The sequence below is a fragment of the Drosophila innubila genome, chromosome X (genome assembly GCF_004354385.1).
Source record: "Drosophila innubila isolate TH190305 chromosome X, UK_Dinn_1.0, whole genome shotgun sequence".
Lineage (NCBI taxonomy): Eukaryota > Metazoa > Arthropoda > Insecta > Diptera > Drosophilidae > Drosophila > Drosophila innubila.
The window spans coordinates 28467215-28483380 of NC_047626.1; the positions used below are offsets into that span (position 1 = coordinate 28467215).

At 36.6% G+C, this 16166-nt stretch overlaps 2 protein-coding genes across 2 annotated transcripts; one reads left to right on the forward strand and one right to left on the reverse strand.

Moving 5' to 3' along the window:
• Positions 1 to 10485: 10485 nt before the first annotated feature.
• Positions 10486 to 11671, reverse strand: LOC117786441 (eukaryotic translation initiation factor 4E1). Its single transcript, XM_034624707.1, has 2 exons — positions 11523 to 11671; positions 10486 to 11460 (listed from the first exon to the last, which is right to left on the reverse strand). The coding sequence occupies exon 2, from the start codon at positions 11439 to 11441 to the stop codon at positions 10518 to 10520; it is 924 nt and encodes a 307-aa protein (XP_034480598.1). The 5' UTR covers positions 11442 to 11460; positions 11523 to 11671; the 3' UTR covers positions 10486 to 10517.
• A 589-nt stretch (positions 11672 to 12260) lies between these two features.
• Positions 12261 to 12872, forward strand: LOC117793356 (nucleoplasmin-like protein). The gene has a single exon (XM_034633661.1). It carries the CDS (start codon positions 12412 to 12414, stop codon positions 12802 to 12804), a length of 393 nt encoding a protein of 130 aa, XP_034489552.1. The 5' UTR covers positions 12261 to 12411; the 3' UTR covers positions 12805 to 12872.
• The last annotated feature ends 3294 nt before the right edge of the window (positions 12873 to 16166 follow it).

Consider the following 16166-nt stretch of genomic DNA (forward strand, 5'->3'; position numbering starts at 1 on the left):
ATTTTTTGTATGTTTATTTATAATTGGAAATCAGGTCTGTTAGCAAAATGTTTATAGATTCTGACTTGTACAATCTGTTGAAATTTACTTCTCTATCATCTGTCTCTTAGCGCTTTAAAGAGTAATGAAATGGAATTTTAACTCACCTACTAATTGATTTTGTTGACTAGTTGTCCAAGTTTTTTCAAGACGAGCTTGTTTACCATTATTGAAAGGCAATTTGCAAATCTGAGCCACTGTTCATGGGGTCGCTGAAAAATGTATTTCCTAAGTTTTCGAGGTAGACAAAATGCGCCAGTTCCAGCTGCAATAAAGTGGTTATCATGGCCATGGAAGTAGCTTGTGGCTGCGGTGGTGGTGGTGATGGTGGTGGTGGTGGTGATGGTGGTGCTGCTGTTGTTGTTGGTGCAGCCGACTACGACGGGGACTGCGATAGCGAACGGCTTTGACTGTAACGTGCTTTATCGCAGAGACGTTAATTAATCTGTGACGCCTCCAACATGATTGTTGTGGCTGCTGCATCTTCGTGCAGGTCGAATTGCAGGCAAGCCTTGCCCCCGATGCTTGCCCCCGATGACAGGCAACTGGCCTGTGTTGCTTTTTGTTGTTGTTGTTGTTGCAAGGCTCTAAACATTTTTAACACGTTTTTACGAAACGGAAATTCTTCTAATATTTTTACATAATTTTATGTGCGCCAACAAATGGCAGAGACTGAGACAGATGGAGATATAAGAAAAAAAGATAGAGAGAGCGAGGGAGAGGAAGACGACCACGACCACAATGACAATTAACAAAATAAACAAAATGTAGCAAAAAAAAAAAGATTGAGTGAATTGTGGGCTGCAGACTGCGGGGTATTTGCCACTGGAATGACAGGGGAGAGGTAAATGTCTTGAGACGGATGGGAAAGGGGAAAAGGAGGTGTTGGGATGAGGTGGGGCACTTACTTGCCGTGGCACACAAACAGCGCTTTTTAATGTGCGGTCAACAGTCAGGCGACGTCTAAATTTGAAATGTCAGCGTTGTAAACGGCAATTTAAACGCAACAACAACAACAACAGCAAGCTGCAACATACAGATTATTGCACAATGTTTGTGCTTTTGTTTTTTTTGCGTTGACAACAATTACACTTGTACAAAAATAATGCACAATACATAATAATAATTACGAAAAGCTTTCAAATGCGCTATGTTTAAATGTTTTCGTCGTCGTCGCCGCATTTGGGCATTTTATGTTGTGTTGTATTGTGTGCTGTGTGTTGTGTGTTGTTGTGTTGTTGGGCCTTGGCACGAGTTCGAAACATGCGGCATGCGGCATGTGGCATGATGCATGGCCCATGAGTTTGCCCAATATGAACTACTACTCACTCACTTGGCTGTTTGCAACCTTTGCCACCGCCACAAAAAAAGCCACCTTGTCACTTTCCCCCTCGCCGCCCAGGCGAAGGGTCGACTATTGTATGAGCTCTTTCGCAATTCTCGCTGACTAAGCACAATCTTACAAGTACTATGTATTATTATAAATAAATAAATATATTGTATAACTATTTATATAATTACATATATGTACGTGCATATATGAGTATATTTTTTTATTTAAACCTTGACTAAACGCTGGCCCTCAGCATTTTTGAGGCTCGTTTTTATTATTTTAGATTCTTTGACAAAAAAATTAATAATCATTAAAAATACAACAAAATAGGCAAATGGTCTTTGACAAGGCTTCCATGAAAAATTGAGTTTTGCCAATGTGGTTTAGACAAAACTAGTCGGATGCCGTTACCCTGTAATTGTGCTTTATATGACTGGGTAGGCTCTATTTTATTTGTGAATTTAACAAATATGAATTCCGTAATACGCTGTAAATAGAATTTGTTTGTTATTGTACTTTTATATTTATATTTCATTTATTATTCATTTAATTTTTTTCTATTTTACAAAATAAGCCATTCATACCCTGTATTTGCTAACTGTAGTTGGGCTTGCTTATTTTGACACTCTTCGAAATTGTAAATTTTGTGTGTTAGATACCCTGTACAAATTTTAATGTTATTATAACAACAATAACAATTAGGGGGTAAAAACAAACAGAAATTTTATTTTCTGGTTTAAAGGTGTTTTTTGAAATAATCTATCTACCTGTTTAGGCTTTTAAGATCCGCTTATTGGCTTTTTTAAACCCTTAAAACTCAGCAATTACACTTCATTCACAGAACTCGCTGAACTCTTTACGTTGTTTTTGCAACTTCAAAGTGATAATGATAATGAGCCTCGTACTGAATTAAATCAAAGGAGCGTAAAAGTATTACTTAAATGTTACCAATTATACAAAAATTATTATTATAATAGTTAAAACTTTGCCATTTAATAGACATTTAAGCATTTCGAATGCTTGAATGCTTTAAAAGTTATCCAGTTTCATTGAGTGCATTCATAAGTTCTTTGAGTAGCTCCATTTCTATTCAAGATGTCACATACAGAAGCAGACGCCAACAGTATAAAACACACACAACACACACACACACACACACACACACACACACACACACACACACACACACACACACACACACACACACACACACATAGAAAGACCCAAAAAATTGTCAACGCGAATTAGTGACACATTTTCGAATTCGATATAAATGTTTTTATGGGTTACTCGGGGAGAGTCAGTCGAGCACATTGTTAGAGCTGTGTCTAGGGGGCTAAAAAGAGATGATGATAGAAGTGAAAAGGAGGTGGGTGGGGTGGGGTTGGGGTTGGGGTGATATGTCGTCGTCAGCCTGGTTGCTACATTGATAGTAATTGCAAGCAGCATGCACAATTGCAGTCGCTTGGAGCTTACTAAAAACGAGACGCGTAATAAATCCATAATCCAAGGCGACAATTTGAATCATTGCACTGTAAATGCAATGGCGTTAGCTCTGTCTCTCGTGTGCTAGCAGCGTAGTCCAAAGGTCTTGGGTCGAGGCAAACGCTTGACAGGCAACGGCGTTGTCACAGCTGCAGCTTCAGTTTCCAGCTCAGAGCTCGCAGCATCGCAGCCAAAAGACAAGACTGTCGCAGTTGCAGTCGCAGTCGCAGTCACAGTTGTTGTCCCCCACCCCCCTCCCCCCACACCCACTACCCCTCCCAATCCAGTTTTTTCTCCTCCTTTTTTGTTTTATTGCATTTCACTTTACTGGCTTTCAGTTCTTCCTGCTGGTGTCGTTGTTGTTATTTTTGCTGTCCCGACGCCAAATTCATTTGCCCTCCATCCAAAAAAAAAAAAAGTCTTCCTCCCCGTTCGCCAGTTGCCGCTGTCAGGCATGTGAAAATTGCATTTTATGCTGCGCCACTTGCCACACTTTGCTCAATCCTTGCCCCAACCCATCTTATTCTGTCGTCCTTCGGCGGGATCCTTGTGCTGTGTATTTGCCTTTGCCTTGGTAGTTAAAATAATCACAATAAAAACAAAATCCAGAGCACAAATGCGCCACAGAGGAAGACGAAGACGAAGACGATACGAAAACGAAGACATAGCATACGAACTCCGGAATAAGATTGGGTATAAGATGGCCAAGAACAAGGGAAAGCGCATTAAAGCAGCAGCAAAAGCAACAACAATAAATGTCAACATTTGCCAGTGCACTTTGCGAAGGCAAACGCAAAAGCTGATAGCAGAGGAAAGGACAGAAAAGTACAGGGCAGGACATCAGCATCAACTAGAGTTAGACATGGACTTGGACATGGACATGGAATAAACGTGAATGCCTCACGTCGGCTTAGTTATCTTGATCACAACAAAACAATCCATTTAATTTGCCCTTAATGAAGTCTGTGTGTGGAACCAACAGCAGTTGGAAGGCGGCGGTATCGAGTGCACTTTTTTTGGGGTCATCCAAAACTGACGCCATTCGATTTATTGGCCAACTCTTTTCAATTGGCAGCGGATTTTCATGTTGCGGTTGCTTGGCAGCCAACTCATTGACCAACTCACTCTCTCTCTTTCTCTCTCTCGCTCTCTCTCTCTATGAGCCAGGATCTGTTGATGTTAATTTGCAAAATGGTTTTTGGTCTGCCTCTTTTGTGGCATGCAGCAACGTTTATTGGCATAACGTAATCGCCGTATCAGCAATGCCAGCCAACTCTCTGTAATACGGAAAACAGAACTGCAGCTGGCTAGCCAATTGGTCAACTGGGCTGCTTCTCAATTCAGGTACACAATTGCTGCTTTGACTATTTTCCTAAGCCAGAGTCCTCTGAGTTGACGTTGTCCTTTTGTACAAAATACGCATAATGCTGGCTTCAAAAACGAATTAAAGCTTATTGATTGCTTTATAAACAGGTGTGTTGAAAGGAAAGCAGTAATTGAATTGTTGGCTGTTCCATTTGAGAATGAAAGGAGCCAAGTATCTTGAAAACCCATTGATATCATATCTAGTCGCTCACTTGACTCACTAGTAAACAGTAAAAATACTAAATGTCTACGGTTGTTAGAAATTTAAATTGATCCATCTGTTGTAGAGAAACACCAGAAAAAATATATAAAGATTGCAATAAATTTTAGTTTTGTTGAGCTCATTTTATAAGTTTTAATTTAAAAATGACAAAGAATAATATTTATTTCAACAACACGAAATAACACTTATTTCTTATTTTTTTCAATAAAAATAAAAGCAAGAGCTGTTTTTGATTTTTATTTTAAAACATAAAATAACACTTACTTTTTTTTAACTATAATTTTTTTATTAAGAGCTAAATATTATATTTATATTATTATATATAAATGGAAAACGCAAGTTTTTGCGAGACTAAAATAGGAATTTTGGTATTATCGTTACATTGATTTATTTAAGAAAAATTTGCTTTCAAAACTCTTGTTTGCGGTCCTTAATTTTGTGTTCATGTTAAAGGTGAAAAGTGATTTTCCTCACTGAAAAAACGATCGATAGAATTAATGCTGCTATCGATGAAATGTGGAACCTATTGATTGGCCCCAATTTCTGTTCTGCGTCGAAATGCTTCTCAAAACTACTAAACCACCTTTGTAAAGTATGCGTACACAGAAGATTGGAGTGCAGTGAAGGAAGGAGTAGGTCAGTCCTTAGAGCAACCACTTGAGCTTAGTAACCAGCTGCCACACATGTCATACATGAAATGCAATATTGAAATAGCTGCAGTTCTAGGGTCGGTGCACCTAATTATGCGGTGTTGCCCAAAACACACAGCTTGTTAATGCATGGAGATTGGACCAGGTTGTTGTTATGACATCCATTGAAGTAGGCCTAAGCTTGTTGCCGCTCATGTTGGAGCCAGTATCTTAAATATGTAATGACATGCTTGTCAATCTGGCGTTGGTGTGATTACCTTTTTGGCCATTGGTGACCCGATGACTGCTGGCCTGTAACCGTTGAGCATTGACCGTTCGCTTCGCCTAGTCAAAGTTCAATGTGCTATGTGCAATATGCAATGTGGCGTTAAGACTCCAGCTGGGGGCTGAATTTTGACCACTTTGACCATTGGCACGATATGTCAATCAGCAAACGAGGTCAACGCGTCGGTCAACGGTCGGTTGTCCAATTTGGTGCACAAATTTTGTGAATTTCCATGAAATGCGAGCAAACAGGCGGCAATAAATGTTTGGCAAAATGTTTCAACTAATTCCTCGCTGCATTAATTAAATGAGTTGCTTTGCTTTTCATTCACTTCACACTCGCACCGTGTTCCGTCCCCAGAGTTCAATGTGTGCCACAAGCAGCGTGCTACCTATGTACGTGCAACCTACAACCTGCAACGTGTGCGTTGTGCATTGAAATTGATTGAGTTCAAAATGCAAATATTGAAAAATAGCACAGAACACAAATGCAAAATGCACTTTTCGAAAGAAAACTTATTCCCACTGGGAGAGTGAGAGATAAAGTGTATGAGTGAGAGAGAGAACGAAAATTGAATTGTGCAACGTTTGTGCCGCTCAATTGATTTGGTAAACAAAACTTTTGAAAAGCTATATTTAACCAAGAAATTTTTTTATTTATTATTGATATTGATATGATCAATATTCTCAATAATATTTGTATTAATTTTATCACGGAATCAAACCGAAACAAATATTTTTTCCGATTTCAGTTCCGAAACAACTATTTCGGTAAAGGTTCTATTTCGGTTTTTTTTTTTTTGGTAGTGTTGTTTTGTACTAATAATGGCATATAAAGTTGATTAAAAGTTTAACTTTAGATACAAATTTTTAATGGTCGAAAAAAACAACGGAATTCCCTTTGTATAAATTTGAATGCAGAATGAATTTAAAGGTAAACCCAGGATCAAAAAATAAAAAAATCTGTTCAATTTTGACAAAGTTATGCAAGTTTAAACCCTTGACCTGGCATATTTTATTACATTTAAATGAAAAAGCTCAGAATCATATTTAAAGTGTTGTTTTATACTAATTACGATATAAGGAATTGATTAAATGCGAAAACTTGAGATTTACATTTCTCGAAGCTCTGAGTCTTTGCATTAAAATCGAAACCTAGATCTAGAGGGGATATTTTTTTAACCATATTTTTTAAATATGAATGCAGAATTAATTAAGAAGCCAACCTAGACCAAAATGAAGGTTCGTTTGAAAATCGATCCAGTTTAAACAATGTTACGAAGAAAGTTGGTCCAACTTATGACCTATCATCTTAACAAGTCAAAATTTTTCGGTTTTGGGTACGGTTCCGGTACTGAAAATGTAACGGTTAGTTTCGGTTAACGGTTCCGGTATTATTTCCTGATTTTTGTTATTATACGTTAAATCATCAAATTTAAAATTAAAAAAATTAGATATCCTGAAAATAGTTTTTCCATTGTGAGTTATTCTCTTCTGTTTCAATATAAGACTTATTTTCGAATTTATATCTTATATTTAACATCTCAAAGATAGTTCTTTTGGTATTTTATTGTGGCTTTAAGAAGTATGCTCGCTTGTAGACCTTAAGATCTCAAACTTTAGACCTCAATGTTAGATGAACACGCACGTGTCTGTCGCTCTTTTCCACACTTTCTGACTTACTCGCTCGTATGTGTATGAACCAAAATCAAGCCGACTATTTTGCATACGCAAATAAAAATAAATAAATTGAAATACATGCCACCTTACTTGCAAGCGAACCCAGCCCACTTTAGCACACACCTCGTCCGCCCATCTCATATATAACACGCATGTAAATCGACGTTTTACAACACAAATGCCACCTGTGGGGCCCGTCGTCAGTTTCTGACCCGTTCACTCAATGTCTGGGGTGTAGTTGGCAGCTTAAGGGTAAATTTGCTTTTCTCCATTTTTAAAGAAGGTAGAGCCGGTAGCTACTGTCAATTGTTGAAATGCGTGGTTTGCTTATCTTTTTTTTCACTCTCCCGACTCTTTTCCCTCTCTATCTCGCTCTCCTACTGAGTGTGCTCCTACTGTGTGTGCTACTGTTTTGCATATTTTCCGATTTTTCACAAAGCTAAAATGGGCATCGTTTGAGCTTCAGTTGATGCCGCTGTTTCACACACGAGTACCCATAGGTATGCAGATTTTTGTACGCGAAGCTATACTCGTATATTAGAAAAAAAAAAAAAAAACATATTCAGTGCGATAAATTACACTTCTCAAATAAATATTTGTTTCTCTCAAGCAGTTGAAATTAGGAGTAGGATTTTCAACTCTAATTGAACACTGGAAAAAAATATGATTCTAGCTTATATATAAATTGCGTAATTCTTGTAAGACTTTTTCGGTCATAATACAATTTTTAGAAAAAAGCTATTTTATAATGAATGAAATTGAAAAACTGATATTTGCGTATGGAACTAATATGCTGGTATGATATCACAGTTATATATTTAAAAAATTTTATAATATAAAGATAACATGATTAGTCACTAAAACATAAAAAAATTGTTTTAGTAATGTTTCTTGAAATAACCGGCATGCTGATTATGCGTTTATTACGAAATTTTCCATATAAGCTTCAGTTTATTTAAATATTCCAATCACGAAACTTTATACACAAATAAATCTGTCAAAGTGAGTAATACGAACTTTTTTTGTGAGTTATGAAAACCTGAGCATACGTAATAAAATTGGTTTTATCGGCCTTGGGACCATAAAAATGGCTAATCGATTAAAGTGTTTTAATCAATGCTCAGGCAGGTTTTCCTTTATGGATGGGAACGCAATTACAACTAATTTACTGCCACCCCCCGCGAATGCAATAAAATGAAATTAAATGTCATAAATCAATGCCACATACTTTGGGAGCTGCCCCAAACTAAGTAGCGACACACATACGTGCACACATACAAATTTGTGCCTTGACCTTTGACCATGATGTGCTTTTTGGAGAAAGCCCACAGGTCGATAGAAAATGTGTCTGAAGACACTTTGAAAGAACACAAATGCTTGATTAGATTATTAAAACTGCTCGCATTAAAAAGCTTTTAACAGCTGCAAATTTATAATGGTTATTTTTTGTATTTTTGAGTATGGAAACAGTTTTGTAACTGTTGAATAAAGTCCAAGGTAGCTGAATGAATTGGACAGGTGACAGGACCCAAAGCTAACGACAATGACGCTTGAATTATGTATTATGGACATTCAGTTAAGAGAACAAAAAAAAAAAATTACAAACATTAAAAACAACCCAATCAAATGGAGGTAAAGTGGTCAACGGCTTGTGGGTGACCAGTGGTCTGTTCCAGCGACAACAATGAAATGTGGTAATTGGAGGAGAGGGTCAACGTAAGAAACCATACGACGGAAACCACCTGATCTGAAGGCTTTCCTCTCTCGCATCGAGTCCAGCGTCAGCCGCACAAATAGTCACAATAAAATGCCAACTGCCAATAAACGTCAATAAATCAAACGATTGAGCGGAGCCAAGTTTTGTGCGCCAAATAAGTCGAACCAACGTTTGTGGCCCCAAAAACAGTCAATAGCCAATGGAGCACTTTGAATGCCCTCAAACAAGCAGCTGCAAAAATAAAAACAAAAACAAACAACGCAACAATAAGAACAACAATAACAAAAACAGGCTTCTTTTCATTGAATACGCTCGTATATGCCAATCAAGGAGTCAGATGAGCTCGGTTCACTAATCTACATTTTATGTATTTGACAAAAATACCTGGAGATACCCTATAATCTGGACTGTTGTAATCGAAAGTTTCTCTTATATCCTTCGATTGGTTTTCTTTATCTACTTAGTTCTGAAGTTAGCCAACTCACCACTTAAAAACAGTTCTCGTACATCACGTCCGGATTGCTCCTGCATGTATGCTGTTCTCGACGATATAGCTCAGCTAAATTTTATGTTGGAACACTATTTCATTGTTTCAGCATTAATACATTATTGGAGCAGAACATTTTAAAAAGTCCTACTACAAAATTAGTATTAAATTGATTAAAATGAAATTTTAGAAACCCAAATAAAATAAAGCAAACTTAACTAGTTATAAAAACTAAATATTAAAATAATAATCGAATAGAGATAAATACTATAAATTACAAATATAGTTTTAAGACTTTGTATACGTGAAGCACCATTAGAGACTATTGCATTTAGTTAAGAAAATCCTTGTTGTACTAGGAAGAAATAAGAAATAAATATTAAAATTATTAAATTAAATTATAAATATATAAATACAACCTATACACACTCAGTGTTATGGAAAACTGTTGTGATTATTATCTATTCAATATGATGTTTGTACAATATAATAAAAGACATTCCAGCTTCCCTCCATAAGTTTCCCTCTGCTCAACAATTCTGGGGTCTATTATCAGATCGAAATGAAATTTTCAAATTTAGAGATTTTTTCCTTAAAAATGTTTTAGTATTTTCTTAACTCAGAGAAAAATTGTCTACATATTAGGAGAAACTCAAGTCGCGTATTTTGAACATATTGTATTATATGATTGATTATATTGACACTATATATTCACTATTTATGTATGTACATAATGAGGCTTCACAATACAGATTTATTATGACTGACAATTAATTTATATGTTAATTAACAATTTTGGTTTTATTCCATAGAATATGAACTAAATAATTTGAATGTAAAACTCGGAACTACTCGGCTTCTAATTTTAGACTAAGAATTTGTTTGGCGTCAATGGGATCAGCCTTTGCGTCAGAGGTTGTCGGTGTTACTTTTTACTTCAGTGTGATAAAAATTTGCATTCGCTGCTTTTGATGATGTTACTTGATAGTGCATGTTTTGCGACAGGACTGATATCCAAAATCGGACTAAACATATATACATATATATTATATATACATATGCATATATATAGATATACATATAGATATACGCGAGTGTATGAGTGTGTGTGAGGATTGTGTGTGTGTTTTGTTGTGTATCATTAATTTGATTCAATTCAATTGAATTTAATTTTATGTGTTTTTTTTTTAGGAATGTGAGAGGTGTTATTGGTGGGTGGAATGTGTTATTGTGGAGGTGTTATTGGATATTGTGGATGGTTATTCGTCGCACTTTTAACGCGTGTAGATGGTCTTGACCAACGACCCCTGCTTGGCCATGGTATCCTTGTGTAATTGATACTGTAGAACATAAGCGCTCTCCATACGGAGTCCATCACGCAGCTTGCCACCGATCTCAAGAGCGGCTGCCTCATTGCTCCCATTTGCTGTCCATATTGAGATCTTATTGTTCTTGACGCGAATGTTGACAACAGCGCCGCACAATTCATGCGAATAATCGCAGCTCTCGCCGATGAGAACTAACATCGTATCCAGCCAGAAATTATCCAAATCATTTTTGTTGCTTTTATTGAGGGTAATCACCCAGCGACCTCCTTTCACATTTGCCTCATCCTCCCACATGGGTCGTATGCCTTTCTTGAACAGACAATAATCGCTGCCCATTTTGATCTCCGATGGCGTTTTAATGTGATTGATAAGGCTCCAAAAGTTTTCGACCGTATTGAAACTGGCCACCTCGTGGAGCATCTCCTCCCAGCTCTTGCTGCGATCAGTCTCTAAATACCAAAGTGTCCATTCGCTGTTTAATGGATGATGCGGCTCCGTTGGTATCTGTTGCTCAATTTCACTGCCTTTCACCTCACAGCTAACCGTATCCGAGGCCGTACTATCGCTAGCCACCATTGGCGTCAAATATGCCCCATCTGTGGTGCAACCACTTAAATCTGAACGTGGCGTCGATATTGGTGAACAAACGCAGCTGCCACCGCTGCAACATTGTGCATTCATGACACTCTTATAGCTGCCACTGCTACTGCTGCCACTGCGGATGCCACTTGAGCCCGTCTTATTGGACTTCTTTGTGGGCGAACCGCTTTGCACTGGTGTCGTTGAGAATTCATCGTTGTTGGAGCACGACTTGAACATGGTCTTCGGATTGGCAAAATTCTTCATTTTGTAAAAGTTCGATGGGTTCATATTGCACTCTCACGCTGAACTAATTTCAAAGGACCAATAATTATCGACAGTAGAAAATGTTTAGGGAGCTAATTGACTTGCCTTTTTTGCATGCGATTCACTTGATCTCAATTGCCGTTTTTGTGTTCCTCTGTACTTTGCTCCAAATACAAATTTGTTGCTTTTGATTTTAGGATTATCACAACATGCAAACGATGTTATTTCTGTTCTAGAAAGCAAACTATATGACTGAATTTTTAGACAACGCATGCTTGATAAACAAACAAACGCCATCTTCCAGGTCAAATTATAAAAAAATCACACTAAATGCATTACTTTCACCTATACAAAAGTGTTGATTCTATCATATTTAATTGTGAATTTGTCAGTTGTCGCAACAGGGATTTCGAATTAATGGCAGAGTTGCGACCTTTAATTAAATATCTATATGGCAACGCTTGAAAATAGAGCTGTCGCTTCGCTCAGAATAAGTTCAGGTAATGGAGTTAGTAAAATGAACGAATGAGCTATATCGTTAACTTTGTTCGTTTGATTTTATAAACAAATAATTTACATAAGGCTCCGCAATACGATTAAATTATGAAACAATCTAAAATGTTCATATATATATAAAAGAATGTTTTTGAATGTAATGCTTATGCATTTTTATTCAAAAATAAAGCATAGCGTATTGAAGAACTGATACCAATATTTTAATAAACATTTAATATCTATCACAGATATTTTGGCATATAATGTATAAAATTTTTTGTCAACTATGTATTTTATAAAATTTAAGGAAACACTGAGAAAGTGGCCCCTAAAATTTTCGTTGAGTTGAAAGCTAAAATGCATTTTACAGCACTTAAAAAAGTACTGCAAAAATGGAAAGGCCATATCTCGATATGGTCACTCTTAACACAAATACATTAAAGGGTTCCTAAGAAAAGCACGTTTCCGAAACATTGAGGAAGAACATTTTTTTTTGATAATGGAAGCCAATGATCAAATATTTTTCGGTTGTACTTTGAGTGATACCAATACCTGCGCCACCTGGGACCTGATCAAGGAAGATGACTTCCGCTGTAATAAGCTCGTCATCAAGCAGATTCTGCTGGACGCCGACGCAAAAAACGACGAGTACAATGTGGTCGAGGTTATGAGTTCAAGAGATTTAGTGAAGATTCCAATTGCCGTGCTTAAGGCTGGCGAGCAACGCATGGCAATTCCCGATCTCGAGTTCTACGAATCAAATGTGACATTCAGCCTGATTAGAGGCAGCGGCCCTGTTCACATGTGCGGGCACATCGTCCGAGAGTATGTCGATATTATGTACGTATCGAAGGATGGTCACCAGACTCACAAGTATCCTCGTTTGTCTTAATTGTACCTCTTGAAAACAATGTGACAGTTTATTTCCATTAAACATAAACTAGACAAAGTGTAACACAAATAATAAACTACTTGAGTTGTTTTTTTTTGATTATTTGGAACTGATTAGATTGAATGAAATACGTACACATATTTTATATCAGCAGTTTGAAGAAGTTTATCTATAACTTTCGTATAAATGACTTTCATTTCCACAAAAAAAAAAAAAAAAACAGAATCCCTGAATTAAAGTGCATTTTTTCTTGAGAGGTACTCTTACCTATTAAATATAAGCAGAACATTGTTTATTACCTATACGAAAGAAGAAGCAGTTATCAAATAAAATGTGCAAAAAGTTGACTGCATTTTTATCGAACGCTTTTTGCCTTTAAAAGTGCTCACAAAGTGCAACAATCTTTTACACTGATTGATACGTACAACTCATTTAAAACTTGTTCAACTAATTATATCTTTCCATTGAGAGAAAGAGAGAAGGAGAAAAAAAGAACACACACTTAAGTGTGCAGGTGAAAAACAGTATTTTCTTCTCCAATTGACTTTTGAGAATTACTAAGAAAAATAGTAAGTCTAACAAGTGGAAAGACTGTTGTTGAGAGTACAAGACTACGAAACACCCTGCAATTTATGAAATAACTATAGTTTTTTTTTTTCAAATATTAATATGAATTCAATGTAAATATGAATTCAAAATATCTTGGATTTAAAATTAAGCAAGGCAATTCTAGGGGGGTATAAACAGTTTGAACCTGCACACCGACCTATGATGTAAATTGTGTGTAGTGTTGAATATAGATTTGGACTCCTGCAGGAATCGTATACCCAAAGCCCACTTTCAATTCCAATCGCACGCAAAAACTTGACGAGTTTTAAAATAAATATTTACTTACTCACAAACCCGACACACACACACACAACACACACACTTGCAAACGTAAAGCACCCACACACTACTCGAAATACACTCGGCCGACACGCTGGAGCAACACTTCACGCATTTCTTATTAGCTGCACTTCAAAAACTGTGCAAAGTTGTGCTCCAAACTTATTATGGCATTTCGGTTGGCCCTAAAAAGGAGCTCGACGAAACGGAAGTGGAAGCAACAGAATGGGAAAATAGAAGTGTTAGTAGAAGTGGAAGTGGATGGGAAAAAGTAAGCCAACTTTAACTAATGGCAACATTTTTGTTTGCTTATGTCGAGTGTTATTGAGCCAAAGCAAAAGAGTAAACTTTCATTTGGCTCAGGCTGTCATAAGTTTAAATGGGGTTATTGGGCGCAGCGGGGAAATGGAAAGCCGGCCAACAGAAGGATGTATAAAAAATGTCAAGTCCAAAGTATGCCAACAAAATCGTAAGACATGGCTGGCAAATATTTGTGCAAAGGCCAAATGGAAACCAGATCCTGAGCTGCGAAATTCAAAATTGAGATTCCAATTAGTCACAAGCTGAGTGCATGCATTAACTTAAACCAATGCCATGCCCAAAAGGCATTACCGAGAATGAAGCGAAATACACCTTGTTTGTTCAAGTTCTTATCAGGATTAGAATCGAAAGTTGCGTACTTCTCACCATTCAAAAAGTTTGGTTTCCAATTTCAAATAAGTGGATGTTGCATGTTTTTGAGTGCTGCACAGAAATAAAATTTTCTTCAACAAATAAATTTAATTTTCAAATGCTCCTGTCAGTATGCTGTATGTTTTTTTTAATAGCTTGAAGTCAATTAATTTTAAAAATCAATTTATTGTAATTTGTATCGTATACTTATCAGCGCAATGCTGGTTATATATGTGTGTTGAAAAATCCATAAATTTTTGGTTTGTTATCGGATGGTTTATATTTTTGGAACACCACTGATGGTTTAATTGTTCTTATACTAAATTAAAAAATTATTTCAATGAAAATAATTTATTTTTATTTTAATTTTTGTATTTATATAAAAGAGAACGTTTTGATAGTTTTTTTCTTGAATTTTCTAATGGTAATCAAATATCTTTTTATTGGTATCAAAATTAAAAAAGTTAACCTCAAAAGCATTTTCCGAGATTTTCCATTTTGTTATAAATATGTACAAATAATTTATTATACGCCCCTAAAAGTATGTTTTTGATATTATTTTTTATAGTTGATTACATGTGCGAACTAGTTAGACAAATTTCATGTATTATTTACAAGTTTAGCTAGAATACTTTGCTGTATAATAAATGTCATCACTTTTGACTGTCCGAACTGATCTGGCAACGTTTAACACTTAACGCCATCATAAAGTGCCAGGGGCCAAGAATAATGCTGAAACATTGCACAACAGACATAAAATGCTCAAAGAAGTGCGCAGCTTGTGCCAGATTTGCTTTTAAAAAACGCGCTGGGATTGAAATTGGCTGCCAGGCCAAAGCCACCGCCCCACACCCGTTATCCGAGCATCCCATTCCCAATTCTCAATTCCCATCAACAGATTCAGCTTTAAGCGCACATATATATACAAGCGTACATACACACTTTACTTTGCACAGTCAGAGCGCACTTACAAATGCGCTTTTAACTTAAATGACAGTCTTAGGGAAGTGAGGGGGAACGGCAAGACCTGAAAAAGCTAAAGCAGCCGGGGTACCCTTGGCTTGACTGGATGCTGCTGCTTTTCTTTGGTTTCGGGTAAAGGCAAAACTCAACTGGATAATATACGCACCGCCATTTTTTATTTGGACATCCGCCCACGCCATGTACTACAACAATTTGATGTAAATATTGTATTAGTTGGGGCCAAAGTGTTGAGTAAATTTATTGGCAGCACATAAATCGCTTTCTGAATGGACGATGCCATTGCCATTGCCATTCCCACTCCCATTTCGATTGCCTGCTGCCATTTAAATACTAAAAAAGTCTTTTAGCTTAAAAAGTAAAACCAAAAATTGAAATACAGAGAAAGACGCGTGTTCATATAAATAGCACATATTCATATAGTTGCTAAATTTATTCCAAAAATAAACATAGAACTCTTAATTATTATAACTATTTTTGTATTTGGTTGAAGATCCACGTTAACTCATGATAAAACTCAAATTTTTGTAAGTCTGTCTTAAAGTAAGGAATGTTGTCATTAGCTATACTGTCTAAATGTGATTTAGAACTTTTTACCACTACAAAGTAAATGTTTTTTATTGTCATTATTGACATTATTGTTGCCGGCATGCAAATTGCCATAACGCCAACAGTCTACAATTGCTGTGTTTGTTGATACTTGTGAGGAGTTGCTGCTACTGTCGATGTTGCAGCTATTGTTGTTGCTGCTGCTAAAGCTGAGACTGTTGCTCCGGCTGAACTAGCTGTTGTTGCCACTGCTTTCACTGTTGCTGTTGTTG

What these genes read in the sequence shown, in the direction of transcription:
- LOC117786441 (XM_034624707.1), bottom strand. Translation starts at nt 11,441, where the DNA reads ATGAACCCATCGAACTTTTACAAAATGAAGAATTTTGCCAATCCGAAG.
- LOC117793356 (XM_034633661.1), top strand. Translation starts at nt 12,412, where the DNA reads ATGGAAGCCAATGATCAAATATTTTTCGGTTGTACTTTGAGTGATACC.